This window comes from Salvelinus sp. IW2-2015, linkage group LG7, assembly GCF_002910315.2.
Source record: "Salvelinus sp. IW2-2015 linkage group LG7, ASM291031v2, whole genome shotgun sequence".
Lineage (NCBI taxonomy): Eukaryota > Metazoa > Chordata > Actinopteri > Salmoniformes > Salmonidae > Salvelinus > Salvelinus sp. IW2-2015.
In genome coordinates, this window is record NC_036847.1 from 24,777,662 (window position 1) to 24,799,268 (window position 21,607).

At 40.4% G+C, this 21,607-nt stretch overlaps 2 protein-coding genes across 6 annotated transcripts in view; both read right to left on the minus strand.

The window, feature by feature from the left end:
• Nucleotides 1-812: 812 nt before the first annotated feature.
• On the minus strand, nucleotides 813-9,359 carry LOC111966652 (leiomodin-1). 2 transcript variants are annotated; one of them, XR_002877670.2, is made up of 9 exons: nucleotides 8,590-9,359; nucleotides 4,248-6,149; nucleotides 2,481-4,007; nucleotides 1,900-2,232; nucleotides 1,699-1,802; nucleotides 1,500-1,578; nucleotides 1,245-1,355; nucleotides 1,090-1,133; nucleotides 813-931 (listed from the first exon to the last, which is right to left on the minus strand). XR_002877670.2 is itself a non-coding variant. In XM_023991507.2 (3 exons), exons 1-3 carry the CDS (start codon nucleotides 8,971-8,973, stop codon nucleotides 3,981-3,983), a joined length of 2,313 nt encoding a protein of 770 aa, XP_023847275.1. In that variant the 5' UTR covers nucleotides 8,974-9,359; the 3' UTR covers nucleotides 2,291-3,980. The 2 variants fall into 2 exon arrangements, 1 of the variants encoding a protein (XP_023847275.1); XM_023991507.2 differs by lacking the exons at nucleotides 813-931; nucleotides 1,090-1,133; nucleotides 1,245-1,355; ... (1 more) ...; nucleotides 1,699-1,802; nucleotides 1,900-2,232 and having other exon boundaries at nucleotides 2,291-4,007.
• Nucleotides 9,360-9,432: 73 nt separating this feature from the next.
• Nucleotides 9,433-21,607, minus strand: part of LOC111966647 (lysine-specific demethylase 5B-B) — a 36,113-nt gene continuing 23,938 nt past the window's right edge. For 2 of the 4 annotated variants that reach the window (XM_023991495.2, XM_023991494.2), the window contains exons 17-29: nucleotides 20,141-20,265; nucleotides 19,801-19,951; nucleotides 19,482-19,596; nucleotides 18,968-19,323; nucleotides 15,423-15,536; nucleotides 15,008-15,146; nucleotides 14,678-14,857; nucleotides 14,398-14,556; nucleotides 13,764-14,213; nucleotides 13,558-13,642; nucleotides 13,141-13,346; nucleotides 10,956-11,210; nucleotides 9,433-10,688 (exon numbers count right to left, since the gene is read on the minus strand). In XM_023991495.2, the coding sequence (XP_023847263.1) occupies nucleotides 10,560-10,688; nucleotides 10,956-11,210; nucleotides 13,141-13,346; nucleotides 13,558-13,642; nucleotides 13,764-14,213; nucleotides 14,398-14,556; nucleotides 14,678-14,857; nucleotides 15,008-15,146; nucleotides 15,423-15,536; nucleotides 18,968-19,323; nucleotides 19,482-19,596; nucleotides 19,801-19,951; nucleotides 20,141-20,265 (2,464 nt within the window). In that variant the 3' untranslated portion in view covers nucleotides 9,433-10,559. The remainder of the gene's footprint in view (nucleotides 10,689-10,955; nucleotides 11,211-13,140; nucleotides 13,347-13,557; nucleotides 13,643-13,763; nucleotides 14,214-14,397; nucleotides 14,557-14,677; nucleotides 14,858-15,007; nucleotides 15,147-15,422; nucleotides 15,537-18,967; nucleotides 19,324-19,481; nucleotides 19,597-19,800; nucleotides 19,952-20,140; nucleotides 20,266-21,607) is intronic. The other 2 variants (XM_023991497.2, XM_023991496.2) reach the window with 1 other exon arrangement.

Sequence of the window (21,607 nt, forward strand, 5' to 3'; positions counted from 1 at the left end):
CTTCGACTCATGGCTTTGCCTTTTGCTCTGACAGCACTGTCAACTGTGGACCTTATATAGACAGGTGAGTGTGCCTACCAAATCATGTCCAATCAATAGAATTTACCACAGGTGGACTCCAATTAAGTTGTTAGAAACATCTCAGGATGGGTCAATGGAACAGTATGCATCTGAGTTCAATTTCGAGTGTCTAACAAAGTGTCTGAATACTTAAGTAAATAAGGTATTTCTGTTTTTTATATTTAACAAATTAGCAAACATTTCTAATAACCTGTTTTAATTTTGTCAATATTGGGGTATTGTGTTGTAGATTGATTAGGAAATGTTTTTATTTAATCAATTTTAGAATTAGGCTGTAACGTAACAAAATGTGGAAAAAGTCAAGGGGTTGAATACTTTCTGAATGCACCGTACTGAATGTTGCTCAAAGAGCAAAGTTGGTAGAATCTCATTCAAAATGTTTCACAGCTGTAATGGTGTGAAGACATATGCAATCAAGACATCTTCGTTTAAAAAATATAATACAATATTTTGGAAATGTTCTATATTTTTTTTATTTTCACTAGGCACTGTATCAGAGGAAACAGATGCAGGGAAACAGTGAAACATCTGACAATCTTCAACTGTAAACCACCACACACACACACACGCACGTACGTACGCATGTACGCACGCACGCACGCACACACACATAATAGCAATAATGATACTGCACATCCACCATCAATGTGTTGGCAGTGTTATGAGAATCCCTCTGTTGATTAGAGATTGTGACCCTCACTGAGGTCTTTGTTCATTAGTGTCAGGAGGGAGTAGAGAGCATTGTCTTCTATTTCCGGTGGGGTTTCACAAACCTAATGGTGCAGTACAAGTCACTGTTGGAGCTGTACATAATTATCTCATCATACACATGACAAGTGTCCTCTTCATCCTGAGAGAGAGGAGAGAGGGGGGGGGGGGGGCATTGGGTAGAGTTTATTTGTTGAGTGAGTTGGTGCATATAGCCTAATGACTGCGGTCTGATGAGGGCATGCAAAATTGTATTTAAAATATGATAAAGCATCAACTTAAAACAAATATCCAATTCACCTGTGCAATATCTACAGGATCTGATACTTCAGATGATGGAAATGCTAAGGGACACAAATTATAGGCTTCAACATATCATAAACAAAATAATAGTATTTTCATAAGTACAATATGATATGTAGGTAGGCTATCAAAGAGAGAATACTTGGTCTTACTCAGTGAGCGTGACATTGATTGTTTTCTGAGGAGTAGGCCAAGTGCAACCACAGTGCAACACATCAATAGTCCAAGGACAGCTCCCACAACAACGTGGACATGTACAAAGCCTAAATTAGAGTGAGAATAATTAAACAAAATCTCAATCAAACCCATGTTTTCCATTGTGTGTTTGAACAAAACAGAGTAGCCTAAAGTTCAGGAAGAGGGGTCCAGAGAAGTGGGATCCGCAGCCACTCCGAATGTTCAATTACCTGGGCTACCAATCCGAATAGTTGAGGTTGTTGGAGGTGTGACATCCCAATCTGCAACAGGTAACTTTTTGTATGGCAACTTTAAAATGAGCAAAAACAAAAGTATACAGAAAATATATAGAAGATATATTAGAATATAACAAAAATAATTTTACAATAGGAGCTTCTTTTTTTTAAAGCTATTCAAAGTTATATCAACCTGTGTAAAGGTGGGGACCTCTGAGGAAACATATTTGTTAGTCTCAGTGGGGTCCTTCCTGTCAATCACAGGGGCAGGTGTAGACAGTGAAGTGACCAATGGAGCTGTGGGTACACATAGTAAGTAGAGGGTAGACCAGGTAAAATGTTTGTGCATTCAAAGATAATCAAAAGGGAGATCAAAGCAAAATAATATGCATACCTTTACTCACAGAGATCTCTACTTTTGTTAAAACATCTCTTCCCCACTTATCAAGTCCACAATAATAATGTCCAGAGTCCTGTAATTCCAGGTTTTGGATGCTGACAATGAAAGTACATCCATGGACATTGTCATATACTGAAAATCTTCCTAGTGGGACAAATGCTTCACCCTTCACACTTCTGATGAGAATGTCACTGTTGGAACAGGGATGGCGACACAAGTATTTGGGTTTATATTGATATCCATCTGGATATGAACACTCAATGTCTAAAGCTCCACCTTCATATCCGTGCGCTCCAAATTTGCTCATTTTTGCATCACAGCATAAAACTTGAAAAAATAGAAAAACATTGTTATTTTTTATCGATATAAAAACAAATAGTTGAAACATGAAATAAATAATAAAAACATAAAATTGTTTGGCAGAGTTTTATTCTATAAAATATGCAGTATGCAGTGGTCTCTTTACAAATAAAATAATCAACAACAAAAAAAAGATTTCTGCAATTGTAATCAACAACAAAAGCAAATCTACAACAACAAGTGTCTGCAATTGTATCTGAGTGTTAAAATCTCACCTGGCAAGTAAAGGAGAAACTTCAGATAGATTTTCATGTTTTGAGTTGTAAAATAATTTCACCACAGATACTCTACATGTGAGGACAGACCCACTTTTCTCCCGAATGCTCCTACTGTCACCGTATCAGTCTCCATTGAGCAGCATCATTTGCAGTGGCTCAGGGCTGTTTTTGTCTTATTTAAGGAAGTGAAAAATATAAACTGATTGCAACATTTCAGGAAGGAAGTGCTACAGACAGGTGCTACTTTTGTTGAATCAAAAGCCTCTATAAGGCGGATGTAGACATCTAAAACAGACGGAATATTCCACAATTGTTCATCTGGAGGAATTTAATGACCTGGTTATTAGCTATCGGATGCATTCTCGAAACCAGACATATTAATATGTTTTGTTTGGTTCTGTAAATACATTTCAGAATTGTCTTGGTATATTTTCATGACGTAAAACATCTGTATGGTACACCTCATGAGTGAATTCAAAACACAACATTCTCAAAACCTTCTCAAAAGGTCCTTGCTATCCGGGAGTTTTGCTATTCCAACTACCCCATTGAAGATGAAATGTAAAATGCTTAAGGTAAGAGTTAAGGTTGGGGTTAGGATTTAGGATAGGGACGGGACGGGATGTCCCAAGGATTCCAGATAGCACTAACTATTCCCAAAATATATTCCCTTCCCTCTCAGGACACAATCCATCATAGTGAAATGCTTGCAAAGTTCAAGAGTTCTCCTGCCAGCTCTAGGGAAGTGCCTCATACATGCATGTTGTAAGCAGTTTGTATCCCTATGGACAACTAACAGAGAGATTGGCTGCTGTTATATTACACATTGACCAGATTATGAACCCACACGCACTTCATATACAAGTTGTGTGTTCAATACTAGCTACAGTATGTGTTTGGTTAAATGTTTAATTACATCCTTTGTAGTGACACTGGAAAATTGTCTTTAAATAAACATCAAACAAATGCCCTCGTTCATTGTGCTTATGGCCACGTAACATTTGAAAATAAGAAAATACGGTGACTTGCAATGTGTAAGCATTTCCTTCCAGTTGCTCGTCCCCTTTTAACTATTCCCTTTCCGCCGTGCACCTCCCCCATTCTCCCCACCTCTTCGCCGGACAAAGCCTCACATGAAAGAGCAGGACATCCAACTGGCCATCATCCAGTAATTAAAAAGAACAGAGGAGTTATTCTTACGTCATAATGTATCTTCAATGCAATGACCAAATATGGGCATCTCGGGAGAACAGGAGGGAGAGATTCAACTGAGGGAGACTGAAGTCAGCAGGCAATGTAGCCTAAGATGCTTTCACTTTGTATGATTACAAACCACCATAACCACCTTCTGGCTCGAAGTACCAACTGGATCAGATATCTCTCCATATCTCAGCAGCAACAACAGAGGCAGGGCTTCACCCCGGTCTACTAATGTAAAACAAATGCTGTTCTGTTTTTGTATCAAGTCCAACCTCTTCTTGCTGTCATCCCCACCCTTTACTGAAGCAGCTTTGGAACATCAACCTGCCAGAGAGTAAAAGATTTAGATTTTATTTATTTACCAATACGCTACATTCTTCCTGATTGTAATTTCAAGGGAAATGCTGGATTCATATAGATGTTACAGTAATTTACAGTCTACAGATGTAATCAAAATTCCTGTCATTCCTCATACTGTTGGCTGCTCACCACATTAATCACATTGTATTGATATTATTAGGATGCTGCTTTCACAAACAACTTCCACTCCTCTCCTGTTCCAACCTTTTTTAGAGCTTTCATTGTGCTGTTGCGAATGGAGTCCAGCAACTGGTCCCTAGTGTTCCTCTCTCCGTGGCGTGAAGTCTGCCCGTTGAGTTTCCTCTGTGAGGCAGGCATGAGGGCTTTCCTTAGGCCCTCCAACACTGGGGCAGGAGGAGGAGGTGGTGCTGGTCCAGATCGGCCAGCCTTAAGAGCCTGAGGTGGAGGTGGTGTAGACCCAGGACCAGATACACCATCCCCTGCCTGAGGTGAAGGTGTTGTAGACCCTGGTCCAGACCTACTAACCCAAGCCTTAGGGTTTAGCTTACCCACAGCTTTGGGGCTCACCTTGTGGAAGGGTTCAGGTGAGGGTTTAGGGGAGGACAAAAAGGGGGATGTTTTCAGGAGGTTTCCTGTCCTCTTAGTCTCACCAACAGACTTGGATTGGGGTTGAGTTGAAGGTTCGCAAGAAAACTTCCCCAAAGGCAATGTGTTCTTTTTTGTGTTGGTCTGTGGTTGTGGTGTCTGATGTGTTGGCTGGTATGGCTGAGGCTGCTGGGATGGCTGGGCTTGTGCTTGTTTCTTCTCCTCCAGTCGACGTTGCCTCTGCAGGTCCATGTTCCGACTCAGGATGTTGGTCATGGTCATCCTTGGGCCGGCCAGTTCAAAACCGTAGCCCAGCTTCAGCAACCTGGTGTTGTTTCTCAATACATTGGCCATCTCCATCTCTGTCTTGCCTCCACAGATGTGTCGCTGGTTGTGGAAGCGCAGTTCAGTGATGGTTAAATTTTTCTCTAAGGCGTGTACCACGGCCAAAATTCCCTTGCCAGTGAGGTGGTTGGAGTCAAGGATGACGTTGGTCAGAGACGTGTTGTTCCGCAGAGTGCAAGCAATGGCATAAGCCACATGGTCGTCAGCTCGGGTGTTGGCTAAAGCAAACGTCTTGACATGTGTGTTGTGTTGTAGTGCCTCTGCAAACTGGATGAGGGTGTGGGTCTTGATGACGTCTGAGTTGTTGACATTGAGCTCAGTCATTAAAGGGTCGTCTTTTCTGACATGCTCAAGGAGCTCATCAAACATGCTGGCCTCCTCGTCCTCCTTGTCTCCCTCCATGACTTCACCAGCTGAGCGTTCTTCCCTACTGCTGTTCTCTAGGTTTACATTGCTGGCTTTACTGTTTTTATTAGGAGTCCTTTCTGTCTTCTTTTCACTGTCTCTCTGTGTCTCATCCTGGACTCTACTTGGTTTCCTGTGTGATTTGGTGTTTTCGCTATCTTTGTCCCTCTCATTATTCCTCTTTTCTTTCACCTCAGTACCCCTGAGTTCTTTCTGCGTTTCCTCTACTTTAGAGAAAATTCCTCTTGCGATCTTGCTATCCTTCATTTTTTGAGGTTTTTCTTTCTTCTCTTTCTCCTTAGTATCATCTTTATCAGCATACTCTTGAAGCCTTGAAATCAGATCCTTGGTTTTAGAGACTGTCTTTTTTCTGATATCTTTTTGCTCCTTTTCTTTTGTATCCTCTTTTTTTGTTTGTAATTTTGAGATAAGATCAAGTGTTTTGTTAATACCTTTCTCCTTTTTTATGCACTCCTCCTTTTTCTCATTTTCTTCAACCTGTACTTCATTGCTTTTTTCAACAATCTTATCTTCATTTTTTTCATGGTCTTTGTCCTCATCTCCCCCTAACCTACTATGTGGCCTTTCCTCATTGCCCTCTCTACTCCCTCCCTCACCCTTCAAGTTCTTGCTCTGAGGTTTTTCTTCTTTGTCCTTGGATATGTCCTCCTTAGGGGTCTCCACAGCAGAGAAGTTTAGGTCCATGACATCCTGGTCATCCTGGTCATCTGACTTGAAGTAGAAGAAACTATCACAGCTCTTCCCCATCTTCTTCAGGCGTTCCCGTTTCACTCTGTCAGTTGTTGGCTCCTTCAGTATCAGAAACATAAGAAAAGATAGTTGCATTTATCATACAAGCCCACATGAAAAAATATTATAGTATACTATGGTATAAATAGTATAGTATTCACTGTAGTGTTTTTTTTAAGTCTGCAAAAACACTATTGTATTGTAGTATTTACGGTTCACTTTAGTGTAAATACTGTTGTAACATAACTGTAGTATATGTAGTATATAATATAGTAATTAATGTAGTGTTTTTCTGGATTGTAGTACACAGTAGTATTTACTGTAGTGTTTTGCAGACTGTACTATACCGTAGTATTTACTGTAGTGTTCTTGTGGACATTTTTGTGGACATTTTTGTTTTATTATCTTTGACATAGAAATGGAATCTTTGTCCTTCAGGAGATCTACTGGAGAAATAGTTAGAGTTTCTGCTCTTATCTATAACCTGTAGGGACACAATTTATGGTCTATACTTGTCATGTAGATTTTCCACTTAAGGGTGGAACAAATTGCAGTATGGGGGAGGGGAATGGATATATGCTAATTAAATAATGAAGTATTTACTACAGTTAAAAAAGTGTTTTTGCAGACTTTACTGTAGTATTGACTATAGTGTTTTTTGTGTGGATAATACTGTAGTATTTACAACATTCTATAGTAAGCACTACACATGATCAAGGGATACTACAGTGTGTAATATAGTATTCTACAGTATACTACACATTTTATAGTAATCCATTCACGATGTAGGGAAGGAAAGGGAAAGGGGGATACCTAGTCAGTTGTACAACTGAATGCATACAATGTGTCTTCCGCATTTAACCCAGACCCACTGAATCGCTAGTGTGTAGTCTAGTATTCATTATTTAATAAAGAATGTAACATCTATGTATGTTTTTGTCAGTTTKGAAATATTTTCAGAATGCATCAGGAATGTTTATGTCCGTAACAGCCTACGTAAAACCGATGGAACATTGCCTCTACGAGCACCATCTGTTTGTTTGGTAAAATTGTATATCTTGCATATAGCAATCAGGGTTTTTGCATCCCTTACAGGCTGAAACGTCTGTAGGGATCTGTAAGCCACTGTGTAAGTAACTCTGGCAGATGTTTCCTTAAAAGGCAGTATGGGTCAGAGCGAGAGGAGCGTTCACTCTGGAATTTAATTTGTCTTAGAACTGGAACCAGCATGCCAGCATTAGCAAGACTCATTATTCTATGAGGCTGTCTCTTACCCTTTTCACCAAAACCAGATTTCAAGGGGCTTTATGAAAACAACATACAGAAGGTCTACACCACAGAGGCCCATGTACAGCTTTGTAGGATGGAACATTTAGTATTTATAACTAACTATGTAGCAGTCTAGTTAACATTTGAATAGTTAGAATCACATATCCTGCTATTTATACATGGCATGGTATAGTGGTCAATATACTTGTCAATGAAATGCATTTAGATCCTGAGATAACACATGTAAAATCAATTACATACACTCAACATAATTGTATTCCCTCAAATACACACTCGGACTCAGAATCCCAGTAATCACATAACACCTTCATTACATTACACTTCTCCTAGTCTTGTTTGTGTGCTGAAAATAAAATCTCAAGATTATGTAGTGTCTTTTTTCTTCAGGGCTCCAGGGGCTCATTTGTTTATAATAAAAATTGCACTGCCTAGCAACTGTTCAGAGGGATGATTTTGCCTGTTCAAACTGGGTCTTCTGTACCCCTGCTCTGGATCCTTTTCAAACAACAAGACATCTGATTAGTCTCTATACACATGACTGTTTCAACATGGCTTATGTTTCCTTACCTGCCAGCTGTTGGAGCCTATATCCAACAGCTGAGTGCCAACATACATTAACAGATAAGCTCAGTGTCTAAGCTTTTTTATTATCATTAGGATATCACTGTAGCATTTTAAAACAAATGAACTCTATGAAATAGTGGTATTGTCATAGTCAAGATCTGAGACCTATGTGGTATCTCATATTTACTTTCATGAAAGAACCTATATAGGATTTTACCCTGATCATTACAGCTTGTACTACATGATCATATATCTGTCTGTATCCCCACTTTCTGTCGAACACCATACAATGATTATTTATTTCCAGAAGAGACAGAAATTATATTTTAAGTTTGTGAAACATTGCCCACAATAGTATCTTCATCTGCCTGATAACCCCCACCATCCCTGGTGTTGAATCCTGAAATCACTGCACCATGTTTGGAAGCCAGGGTCCTGATAAACTTGGGCACTTTAATAAACTGTCAAATTGGTACTTGATGTACTCGATTGACAACTACATCAAGGCTACACTATTCCTATTGTAATAACACCACTTCAGGGTTCAAACAGCAAGGAACTCCAACTATTGAATTTTTTTTCTTGGTTAGAAACTTGCCCTTATACACAGTTAACAATGCCATTGGCGGAAACAGTGTCATCATACCTCAAAGGACAGCTCCCTTTGAATGAGTTTCTTGGTTTCGCGCTCACAGTAGTCAAGCATTGCCCCCCTATTGTATTTTATTGACGGCTGCTTGTCTGTCTGGTTCTTCTGCCGGAGTCCGACTGGCACAGTTGGATCCGGGTCAATAACGGTCAGTTCGCTCTGCAGCTCTTCCACCTCCGCGAGTGTCAGAGCGGCTAACAGGTTGTCAATATCGGAGTCCTCCTCGCTCTCAGCGGGGCGTTGATTCCGCACTTTCCTCCTAGACATTATTTCCCACAAAAAATGTCCTTTTGCGCAACTCGAGTAATTTGCACTGCTGGTCTCAAAAATAACTTTGATAATAATAGTTGTATTATATTGGTACACCAAGTTCAGGTTCATTGACCTCACCAGTATCTATTTGAAATGGGCTTTCAATGCGATTGAAATAGTTTGGACAAAGAGAGGGTACTGGCCTATCAGATTGCCTGGACCGCCTCTCAGAAGAACTGTTTAGCTCAATGCCCAATTTGAGATCAGAGCACTGGAGCTGGACTGAAGCCATATGACAACACAAGCGAAAAATGCAAATTGTTATTAATCAGTTATTAATCGTCTCTATGCTGTATGGCCCCATTATAAGAATGATTGTACATGTCATCATCAAAAGAGAATTATACTTTGTAGCCTATTATGTCAATGCAAATGTAATTCAGATTCTTTAAATCAGAGTTTGACTAAACACTAAGTACCCTCATGCATTCATCATGTAATAAGCCTGCTTTTATGAGTTTTTACTACAAGCTATAGTGTTGATATGAGATCATCCAGTGGACCAAATGAAAATATGAAAACCGTCCCTTTGCTATTAGAACAAAACATTTTTTATTCCACAATATAAACTGCAATGTCAAACTACCCCTCTCCCTTCCTTCCCAAAGWAACCCACCCAAGCACATATGTGGCAGTTGATACAGTTCCTTCTGTCTGCTACATTGCTAGTCCACAACTGTAACTTACCCTACAGCATATACACTTTGTTTCTGTACATCAAACCATTGCTAAAAGCACCAACACATAGTTCAGAGGAGACCAACCCATTGAAATCAATTCAGACAAACATTATTCCTCAGATAAATAAAACAAGTCTACCAAAAATGTATGAATAATTATATTATTCAGATGCATGTACTAAGCACTGGGTTTCCTGAAAAATACAGTTCTTTCTATTACATTATTTATACTTTTTTTTTAAGAGGGCGGGGGAAGAAGGGGACCTTAACCCACATCCTCTGAGTCTCTGGTTTTGTATGCAAGGAAGTTCCATGTACAATATACTGTATTATATACTGGGTAGTTTGGGTCCTGAATGCTGATCGGCTGAGAGCAGTGGTATATCAGACATAAAAACGGGGTGGTTCAAGCCCTGAATGCTGATTGGCTGAAAGCCGTGATACAATATACCACTGGTATGACACAAAATTACTTGTTTACTGTTCTAGCTAATTACGTTGGTAACCAGTTTATAATAGCAATAAGACACCTCAGGGGTTTGTGGTATATGGCCAATATACCACGGCTAAGAGCTGTATACAGGCACTCCACATTGCATCATGCGTAAGAACAGCCCTTAGCCATTGTATATTGGCCATATACCACACCCCCTTTGATCTTTACAGGGTAACTTATTGTTTGACTCCTTTGCACCACCCAATGCAATGGAAACCCATGCAGCACACTGATCCACATTCTGTCACAACCACCAACAGAGGAGGAAAGAAAAATAGGTAAAATACAAAAAAGTAACCAAGCAGTATAGTTCTGGACAACAACCCAATAAAGAGCAGATAGCACCGTTGTTACAAAGGGGATGGGGACAAGAAGGGTTGGGGTGGGCGGGGTATGAGGGCAGGGTCTGTGACACATCCTGACTTGTGTGACTGAGTTGCTAACGGAGTAAACTCCCCATCCAGTCTCTCCTCATTTCCTCAGCGACCATCGCTTATTGTGCAGTTGTCACACACATAGTCTTCTTTCTCAGCCAGCTCGGCTGTCACACCCACACAGACTTGGTGGAACCACTGGTTACAGCTGCCATCACACTGGACCCAGTCGACCTGAAATAAATCAAAAGGCCAAATAAATAAAGGCCAAATAAATCTCAAATAAAATCTAACCCAAGTGACATAAGTCAGACAAGGAACTGAACATTCAGTACATTTTACAATCTCTTCTACAAACAAACTACTAGGCATTCTGTCCCTCTCTCCTTTATTTAAACACCAACACTCTACTAGTCAGTCAATAAGGTTGTCAGTTAAAGTATTGCTTATCTTATATTGTTATCTTGTCAGTGAGTGATTTATCAAAAAAGTTAAACTGACCTCATCTCCTTCAGGTTGCTGGCATCCCTCTGCTGGACACATCTCCTCTTCAGAGTCATCTGACTGGGAGAAGTCGGAGTGAGACGAGGAGGTCGACGCCGCCTTGCGTTCCAGATTCTTCTCTTTGTTCATTTTCTGTCTCTTGTTCTGGAGCTTCTTGGCCTTGTCCCTGCGCTCTGGCTCTACAGCCTCCCTCTCCAGGCGTCGCTTAGCCTTCTTCTCTGCTCCGTTCACTCCTTCCTTTATCAACCCATCCTGAAGAGATTAAAAACACCTCTTAAACTAAGTCAAATGTATTTCTTCTTTTCAACAGTCGTGATACCGTCGTAACAGTAATAAACCAATACTTTTAAGTCAATCATACAAATACATACAGTTGAAGTCTGAAGTGTACATATACCTTAGCCAAATACATTTAAACTCAGTTTTTCACAATTCCTGACATTTAATCCTAGTAAAACTTCCCTGTCTTAGGTCAGTTAGGATCACCACTTTATTTTAAGAATGTGAAATGTCAGAATAATAGTAGAGAGAATGATTTATTTCAGCTTTTATTTATTTCATCACATTCCCAGTGGTTCAGAAGTTTACATACAATCAATTAGTATTTGGTAGCATTGCCTTTAAATTGTTTAACTTAGGTCAAACGTTTTGGGTAGCCTTCCAAAAGCTTCCCACAATAAGTTGGGTGAATTTTGGCCCATTTCTCCTGACAGAGCTGGTGTAACTGAGTCAGGTTTGTTGGCCTCCTTGCTCGGCACACACTTTTTCAGTTCTGCCCACAAATTTTCTATAGGATTGAGGTCAGGGCTTTGTGATGGCCACTCCAATACCTTGACTTTGTTGTCCTTAAGCCATTTTGCCACAACTTTGGAAGTATGCTTGGGAGTAATTGTCCATTTGGAAGACCCATTTGCGACTAAGCTTTAACTTCCTGACTGACATCTTGAGATGTTGCTTCAGTATATCCACACAATTTTCCTACCTCATGATGCCATCTATTTTGTGAAGTGCACCAGTCCACTCTGCAGCAAAGCACCCCCACAACATGATGCTGCCACCTCCGTGCTTCACGGATGGGATGGTGTTCTTCGGCTTGCAAGCCTCCCCCTTTTTTTCCTCCAAGCATAACGATGGTCATTGACTTGTTTGTGTTATTGGCATGTTTATTGTTTATTCCATGTGTAACTCTGTGTTGTTGTCTGTGTCACACTGCTTTGCTTTATCTTGGCCATGTCGCAGTTGTAAATGAGACCTTGTTCTCAACTAGCCTACCTGGTTAAATAAAGGTGAAGGGAAAAAAACATGAAAAAAAAGGTCATTATGGCCAAACAGTTCTATTTTTGTTTCATCAGACCAGAGGACATTTCTCCAAAAAGTACAATCTTTGTCCCCACGTGCAGTTGCAAACCATAGTCTGGCTTTTTTTATAGCGGTTTTGGAGCAGTGGCTTCTTCCTTGCTGAGCGGCCTTTCAGGTTATGTCGATATGGGACTCGTTTTAGTGTGGATATAGATACTTTTGTACCTTTTCGCACCAAAGTAAGTTCATTTCTAGGAGACAGATGCGCGTCTCCTTCCTGAGTGGTATATGACGGCTGCGTGGTCCTATGGTGTTTATACTTGCGTACTATTGTTTGTACAGATGAACGTGGTACCTTCAGGAGTTTGGAAATTGCTCCCAAGGATGAACCAGACTTGTGGAGGTCTACAATTTTTTCTCTGAGGTCTTGGCTGATTTCTTTTGATTTTCCCATGTCAAGCAAAGAAGTACTGAGTTTGAAGGTAGGCCTTGAAATACATCCACAGGTACACCTCCAATTGACTCAAATGATGTCAATTAGCCTATCAGAAGCTTCTAAAGCTATGACCTCATTTTCTGCAATTTTCCGTTCTGTTTAAAAAGGTACAGTCAACTTAGCGTATGTAAACTTCTGACCCACTGGAATTGTGATGCAGTGAATTATAAGTGAAATAATCTGTCTGAACAATTGTTGGAAAAATGACTTGTGTCATGCACAAAGTAGATGTCCTAACCGACTTGCCAAAACTATTGTTTGTTAACAAGAAATTTGTGGAGTGGTTGAAAAATGAGTTTTAATGGCTCCAACCTAAGCGTATGTAAACTTCCTACTTCAACTGTATAATTGAATTAAATGTAGTTGATAGCAGGCATGCTCACAAACCTTTTGTGGAAAGCTTTTTCCCTGAGAGTTGCACTGCTTGAGTTTGTCACAGTCTGAAGGGTCGTCATCTTGCAGTGATGTGCGTTCGTTGGTATGATGCGTTCTCAGCCCGTTCAGTAACACATGGTATAGCTGTGTGATCTCTGGAAGAGACACCTGCAGCAGGAGCCCTTCCACCATCAACTCCTCCAGCTCCACACTAAGATCTGCAGCAGCACAGCACACACCAGGTTGTTCATGTAAAAGGAAATGTGTACAACCTACTGTAGATGCTTAAATAATCAGTAGTCATCAGTTGAGTGCATTTCAAATACTACATTAATTAGCTAATCAATAAAATAAATGTTATCAAGAAGTCCAGTTGGTGATATGAATTAAAAATTATTCTACAACCCTGCTTTATACCACAGAACTGACCCTGCAGAGGAATGCATCTTTGCTCGGTGTAGAAGACCATCTGATCATGAGTTGTCCTGTTCCACTCTGGAGTTAAACATGTTAGCTGTATAAAAAAATATAACAATCTGGTCATTTAGCATTATAATTGTCTCTTATTCAGAATTATATCACTTTAAAATGGATAGATAACTCTACAATTCAAAAGAGGGGTATGACTAACTGACCTTTCCATCCGGAGATGGTGGAGTTGCAAAGCTCTCCTCCAGGTCTGGTAGTCCACAGGAGGAAGAGACCTGTCGCGCACGCTGTTGCCAGCTGACTGTTCTCTCAACCAAATAGTGAAGTGCATCGCCTTCCGGCAGACGCACCTGGATACGCTGCAGCGATGCCAGCAAGGGCAGGACCTTGTCCAGGGAGGGCTTCTCAGAGCGTCGGCAGTGCGGGCACAGCCAGGCCTGGGCTGAACGGGAGTCTGAGGAAGCCCTCACACACACGCTGTGGAAGGCGTCCCGGCAGAGCTCACACTGTAACATGGCTCCCATGGGGGGATTCTGACACACACACACCTTCAGGCCCATGCAGTCTGCCGTGGGAAGGAGCTTGGACTCGTTAGCTGCCCGGAGGGAGGAGAGGGCCCCCATCTCCTGTAACCGCACCTCCCCGAGAGTTGCCAGCTGGTAAAGAAATGTAAAAACATTTAAATTCATATAATTTCATGTCCAACATGAATTGAGGTACAGTACATATCCAGTACTAGCGTACTAAAAAGTAGAGAAAGAGAAGGTCCGCACTCTTTAAATTTAGTAAAAAAAWATATATATATTAAAGTTGAGAAATGGCCAGTGTAGGTGTACTTACAGCAGAAGCAGAGTCCTTGGTCTCTGAGAGGGCTTTTTCCACATCACTGAGACAGTCAAGCTTCACCATCTTCTTCTTGCTGTGCTGAGTGATGTCTTTAGCTTTTTTGGACTTCCTTTTCGGAGAACCTGCTTCAACTTCACATCTTGGACACAGAACCTGTGGACAAGAACAAATGATGAATTCTAGTGACTGCATTTCTGGGAAATAAACTGCTATATACTGTACATCACTCATGGAACTTTCAGAGAGTGGTGCATTACAGCTATTAGAACATTACCTCAAGCAGAGTGAAGTGAGAGTTTTTCATGAGGAAAGTTTTAGCTGCAGACTCTTTCCAGGCCTGCACCTCTGCCACCAGGGACTCCAGCTGCTTTAGAGGGCCAAGCTGGACTGGGATGTCTTGTCCTCGGATAACCATATCAGAGAGGTTGTAAAACAATGGAATGGAATCTTCATCCTGAAAGAGTACACAGAATTCAAGTTTTCTATACATAAAGTTGGCACATTATAACATGTCAACCTGGAAGCATTGCTTCTATGAAAGTCATGTATAAAAAAATATTATTCAACTGACATCTGTGTGAAAACCTGTTGTATTATTCTGTACCTGAAGTGCCTCAGCTTCCTGAAGCCACTCTCTGGCCCTACTGATGGAGTCCTTCAGCATCAGACAATTGGGGAGGTAAGCAGGGATACCAGCCACCTTCTCAGCTGTTTCGGAGAGGGCTTCCATAGAGAGGGGGGGCCTGGTGGAGTAGAAAACACAACATTTAGGTCAGAAGACTGGTCAGTCACCAGCATAAGGGGGCCCAGTTATCCAGCTGCCAGGAAGCCTAAAAATCATATTCATCAATCTGTATGGACTATGGAGACATTTTCTCAGGTGTGTATTAATAATAAATATATGCATGTACTATCATGATTATTTTGGGGGGCAATTCCTAAGACACTTCACTTCACTTGTTGGACAATATGTTTCTACTCACTCCATATTTTACAAAAGGTAAATTAAAGCTTCAAACCTTTGATAATTCTGATGTAAGCAGACATAACTGCTGTGATGGTTGTGAACCATGCAACGTTTTCCTCTGACCACTGATGGATCATTTAGTCTAAGTAGCTTCACATATAGGCAACTGACAAAATAAAGGAAACATTTGAGTAAATGAGAGACAAAGTACATTGAAAGCAGGTGCTTCCACACAGGTGTGGTTCCTGAGTTAATTAAGCAATTAACATCCCAGCATGCTTAGGGTCATGTACAAAAATGCCCAGTTGCCCATTATTTTGGCTACCATGGCTATAAGATACATCAGTGACTTTGAAAGAGGGGTCTCAAAGAAGCATAGGGGGTTTAAAGGGTGTGTGTGTGTGTGTGTGTCTCTCAGTCACCCAATTGAACACTTGTGGGAGATTCTGAAGCGGCGTTTGAGACGTTTTCCACCACCATCAACAAAACACCAAATGATGGACTTTCTCATGAAAGAATAGCGTCGCATCCCTCCAATAGAGTTCCAGACACTTGTAGAATCTCTGGCAAGGAGCATTGAAGCTGTTCTGGCGGCTCGTGGTGGCCCAACGCCCTATTAAGACAGTTTCTGTTGGTGTTTCCTTTATTTTGGCAGTTAACTACAGGTAGGCTATGTATACTGTCCCCTTGCAACCATGGTACACTTTGAAACCATTGCATAGGCTACATATACAGTTACCGTGATATGGGCTTTGCACAATTCTATAATAAAGGAAATGTTGAACATACTGATAATAAAATAATAAAGAAACAAAACTATCCAGCCATCCTTGATGAGATAGAGAGAAGAGTACTTCTCACCATATTAAGCTCTAAAATGACAAATAGATTTTTTTATGAACTCTAGCTTTAGAAAGATGCAGACAATTAAAGGGATAGTTCACCCAAATTACAAAATGACACTGATTTCCTTAACCTGTAAGCAGTCTATGGATAAGGTATGACAGTAACAGCTATAATTTAATCAACAAATCACAAAACATACTTGTCAATCACCAATTTATCCTGACAATAACTTGATGAGATGTCCTGGAAAAAAACAATTACAAATTCCTTTTCATTTTCATTTTAGTTTATGAAAATGTGACGACGAGAAAATAATTCCACATAAGACTAATGGACATTTAATTTGACAAAGCTCCTTTTCATCCATTCTGTCCAATCCTAAACATGCATGGAGTATATTTCACGCAATCCTCTCATTGGCAGAATTGACATCTTTCAGTTGTGCAGTATGAGTTGATCTGCCCGGCTCTCCCACACAGCTCCCAGGTCACTTCAGTCACATGTCAATTTTTTGAACTGATGCGAAGGCAGGACACTTCACTTGTAACTAACCTCAACTGGAATCAATGTTTACTCTCTCTTACATTCATGTAGGCTATTTTTGCTTTGATCACATCAGAAGCTATATTTTCCCATGTGCGCTGTTATTCATCCGCGTTGCCGTTCTTGTGCCGTGGTCTGCAAATGCGAGTTGCGGTTGCTTTTTTCCTATGGGAAAAACTAATGCTATTTGTTGAATATTAGGAGTACAGTAATACTCCCGTCATTTTAGTACAGCTCAAATTCTCCCCTTTTCAAGGAAACCACTGTTATTTACCCCCTTTGAAAGTTATGATGGGGTTAAAAATCGGAGCTGTAAATTGTTAACCTTAGCCAAGGTTTTATAGCCTATATGGTTGATTATGGCTGGCATTGGTTATAATCTGACACAATATCAATGTTGCCAGCTAAGGTATACGAGGGGATAGTAGGCCTACTTGGCCAAGGCTATCTGAATGTGCACAAGTTAGAGGTAGCCTAAATATTCATAATTAATATTTTTTTTAAACGCACTGTGTGACAAAAATGGCTGTGACTAAAACTAGACTAAAATTGTCCAGAGTTTTAAACAACATATAAAAAACGAACGAAGAATGAAATTACTAAAATGTGACTTAGACTAAAAGGTATTTTAAGACTACAACTAAGACTAAATCTCTGGGCCTCCCCCCAGCCGTACGGAGCAGCACCATCTTGTTAAAAATCCTGTGGATAACGCTGGAAACTACACCAAAGCATGGATAGCTGTCATACTTTGTCCATAGACTGCTTACAGAGTAAGGAAACAAATGTATTTTTGTAATTTGGGTGAACTATCCCTTTAAAACTGGACTGAAAAAGACTCAAAGGTAAACCGTGGATATGTGGAGCGCACAGAATAGATGCACATTCCTTGGAGAGCCATGCCATTAAAAAAGCTGTTTGAAAACGCTGGTGACAGTGGTTATTAAAATGCACTGGATACCAATGGGATGAAGCAGAACTAGATATGCATGCTCACTTTTTGTAGATCTTGTTGAATATTCTAGCAGCAGCATTTTGCACTAGCTGGAATTAAAATGAAGCAAAATCAGGGACACTGACATAGTTCTGCTAATGTACAAATCAGTAATCTAGTCACCAATGCTAATGTTTGTACATTAGTTAAAGCAAAACCTCACTAGCTTTAATACAAGTGATATAACCACATGGCTCATTTTGTAGAGAAAGTTCAGTAAAATTCAAGACCCAGAGTTGAATCTCTGTGTGAGGATAATTTTTGTAAATTCACGGTCTAAATGATCCAGAATAACAAAAACCAGAAGATGACCTTAAACCATTTATATTTGTTTACCTTATAAGGGGCTACACATAGGATTTTTGTAGAATTTTTGCATTGTAATTTCAGAAAATGTCTATAGTATATCTGGCGCTATTAGTGGAATCATAGTGTTTCACAATATTACTTATCCGCCAGTGTTTTGATTGGCTGTGATATTCGCCTATTTATTTCTCCCGCCGGAGCGGCATCTGTTATCAAACTGGGAAAGCTGTTCTGACTTTGTGGTTGAGTTATCTAGTGGAAATCGCTGTCATTTCCTGGTTGCTAAAATTCTACACTGTTTGCTCAATTTAAGTACATGTGAGAAAACAAGCACTGAATGGTGTAGGAAATTATTGTGATCACTGTGACATTTATTTTCAATAACAAAAAATATAGTTTTACAGATGTTTAAAGCTGGACCACCAGCTTAAAAAACTATATTTTTGTTATTGAAAAAATATTTCACAGTGATCACAATAATTCCCTACACCATTCAGTACTTGTTTTCTCACATGTACTTAAATTGAGCGAACAGTTTAGATTTTTAGCAACCAGGAAAAGAGCTATTTCCACTAGATAACACAGCCAAAAAGTTAGAACAGCTTTCCCAGTTTGACAACAGATGCCACTCTGGCCGGAGAAATCAATAGGCGAATATCACAGCCTATCACAACACTGGTGGATAAGTAATACTGTGAAACACTACTATTACACTATTAGCGCAAGATATATTATGAAGATTTTCAGAAATTACAATGCAAACATTTAAAAATAAATCCTGTGTAGTAGCTTTAACTACATTTAGGTCTCTTCTTTCAAATCAGATACACAACCCACCAAAAAAAACTGGAATCCCTGGTTTACAGATTACAGATGTAAAAGAGAAACCCTCAGTGTACGGCCCTCACCTGGCCTTGAGGAGGCTGCTGGTCTTGTCCTCCCAGTGTTCAGACACAGTTAGCAGCTCCTGCAGGCGAGCCATGGCCTTCTCCGCAGAGGGGTGAGGGGTCAGACCCACGCCCTGGTCTATCAGCCTCCGCATGGTCTCCAGGGTCAGGGTGGAGCGCTGGGTGCTGGCCTGCTGCACCCCCTCTAGCCAGCGGGCTTGTGCCAGCCTCTCCCGTAGTAATGGAAGTTCAGGCAGCTCCACGTCAAAGTCAAAGCTAACGTCTAGAAGACTCTGGATCTCTGCTGTGCCGGTGGTCTCGTCTGCCAGGAGCTTCTCACTGTGTTGCTGGAAGTCTTCGATGCAATTCAAGAGCTCCTAAGAAAAATATAACATAATTCAGATTCAGTTATGATCAAAATAACTATTGAGATTTGTTTTATTCCAATATCCTCTGATCAATTGCTTTAAACAGAGGCCTCTGTTTTCTAATGGCTTCAATATCATGATGGCATTGAGACACTGGCTTACAATACCTTTAATTTGGGGGCTTGGGGAAGGCTGCATGGGAGGTTGTACAGTTGCCTGACAAATGACCTCAGCTCCTCCACAGTCAGCTGGCTCTGTGTCTTCCCTCCACCACAGCGATACCTGGGAGAGGCAATTATGACAAACCTTGAATCATACTGATTCATATTCCAATATGCACATGTTTATACAGCATTGGTGAGAAAATTAGAATAACACTGTTTATTATGGAATACAATAAAATACACAGGCATAGTGGATCATGTTTGCGGCGAGGGAGGAAAACTAACCAGTGGTACTCCTCTTTCACTGGACTGTGTAAGTTACCTGGTCTGCCTTTTGCCGTTGAGTAGCTGCTGGGCAACTGAGGAGCATTTCTCTGCATCCTGTGTGACTAAACGGAGCTGACGCAGGAGGTCGTTGTCAGGGAACATCTTCAACTCTGATTTATTGATGAGGGAGCGGAAGACTGACAAGCCTGAGGAGAGACGGTCACAATAATTAATTACACAGCCACAGTGCTTTACAATGAGAAGGGTGTGAGGCCTAATTCACTACCAATTGCAGTCTCTGGGCCAGTTTCCAGGACCCATATTAAGCCTAATACGTCACTAAAAAGCACTGCTAATGGAGACAAGTACATAGACAAGGTGAATTCATCTCTCACTTTTTTTCTTGTCCAGTTTAGCCTCCAGAGTCTCTGTCACGTGGGAGGCCCACTCATCATAGAACTCAGCTCGCTGCTTCACCGCGTTCATCATGGGGTACAGATCATCCAGTGTAAATCTATAACTGCAAGCAGAGAAACTAAAATAAATATCTGTGGAGATTGAAGCCATATCAGTGGACAAGAGAACACTGCATATTTGAGGCATCCGACAAAACCAGAACCACATAAATGTCCTGCATAGAGTGGACGTGATTCCTTATTCTACATGTTTACATAATATATCATGTATGCATTCATATAATGTTCCCCCTGCTGAATGTGCTCCCTGGACTTCAGTGTGCAGTTGGTGTGAACAACAGAACAGGACACAGATGTCGGATCTTAATATGAGCCATTTCGTCACAGGACGAAAATAATCCTGCAGCAAGAGGATTTGAAAGGATATTTAATATTTAGAATCACAGCCAGGGGGGCAGCTGGAAGCAGTGTTTGTAGGCTATACAATAACTTAATACTGCAGGTCCACTGTGCATCAGTTCAATACGCTTTATAAGCTACATGCAGGCTACTGTGCGTCTCGTGTGAATTCTTATATGGAATATAATAAATAGACAATATTTTGGGGGGGGGGTTGATGTGTTTAAAAAAAAAAATGTTTTATATGTTCAAGGCAAGAATTAGACAAAATAGCTTAATGTTTATTTTAGCACCTGTGTGGTCCAGTGGGTACAGCTCATATATAAACCAATGCATGAGCATAATCGCTAATATGCGTATGCAGGGTTCATACAGACAGTGGCAAGTCAAATTCAAGGACTTTCAAGTACTTTTTCAAGCGCTAATATTTATTTTCTAGGACCATCCATTTGTAATAGTTCCTATTATACACTTGTTTCTAGTCGCCACCAGATGGCAGTATATCGCCATCACTACCTTACAAGTTCTACTCAATAATACTAAACATGTTTAGCTACTTATTTACTACATACATAGACCTGCCAACCCTGTCCAACTTTTTAGAGTACCAGAAGCGCGGGGCAAATTGGAGATTCAACTCCGGTGTTTCAGCTTATATAGGTGCCTATTGTATTTCTTTGCAGTGCATACATCCTTTCAGATTTTCGAAATTGACAAAATCTCAAATTTAGTGAAAAGGCATTTTAGAAGCATTGCCTCTATACCTAATACTCATTCATTCTTCATCGCGCAGTCTTCTAAACTCCCGACTCCATTTAATGCCAAGATGTTTTATTTACTTTTTTATTTTACTTTTGTAATGTTTTTTGTGACGTGGATCATAAGACAGTTACAGTCTATCAGGTTGCATGATCCTCGTAATGTTACATGGAAAATATAACTAATGGTATGCAAAATTAAATGTATATCACACTCGCACAAATGCGACCAGTTATTTTTCGTATTTGAATTTCAACTGCTGGCAGAGCCCACTGAATGTCCATTTTA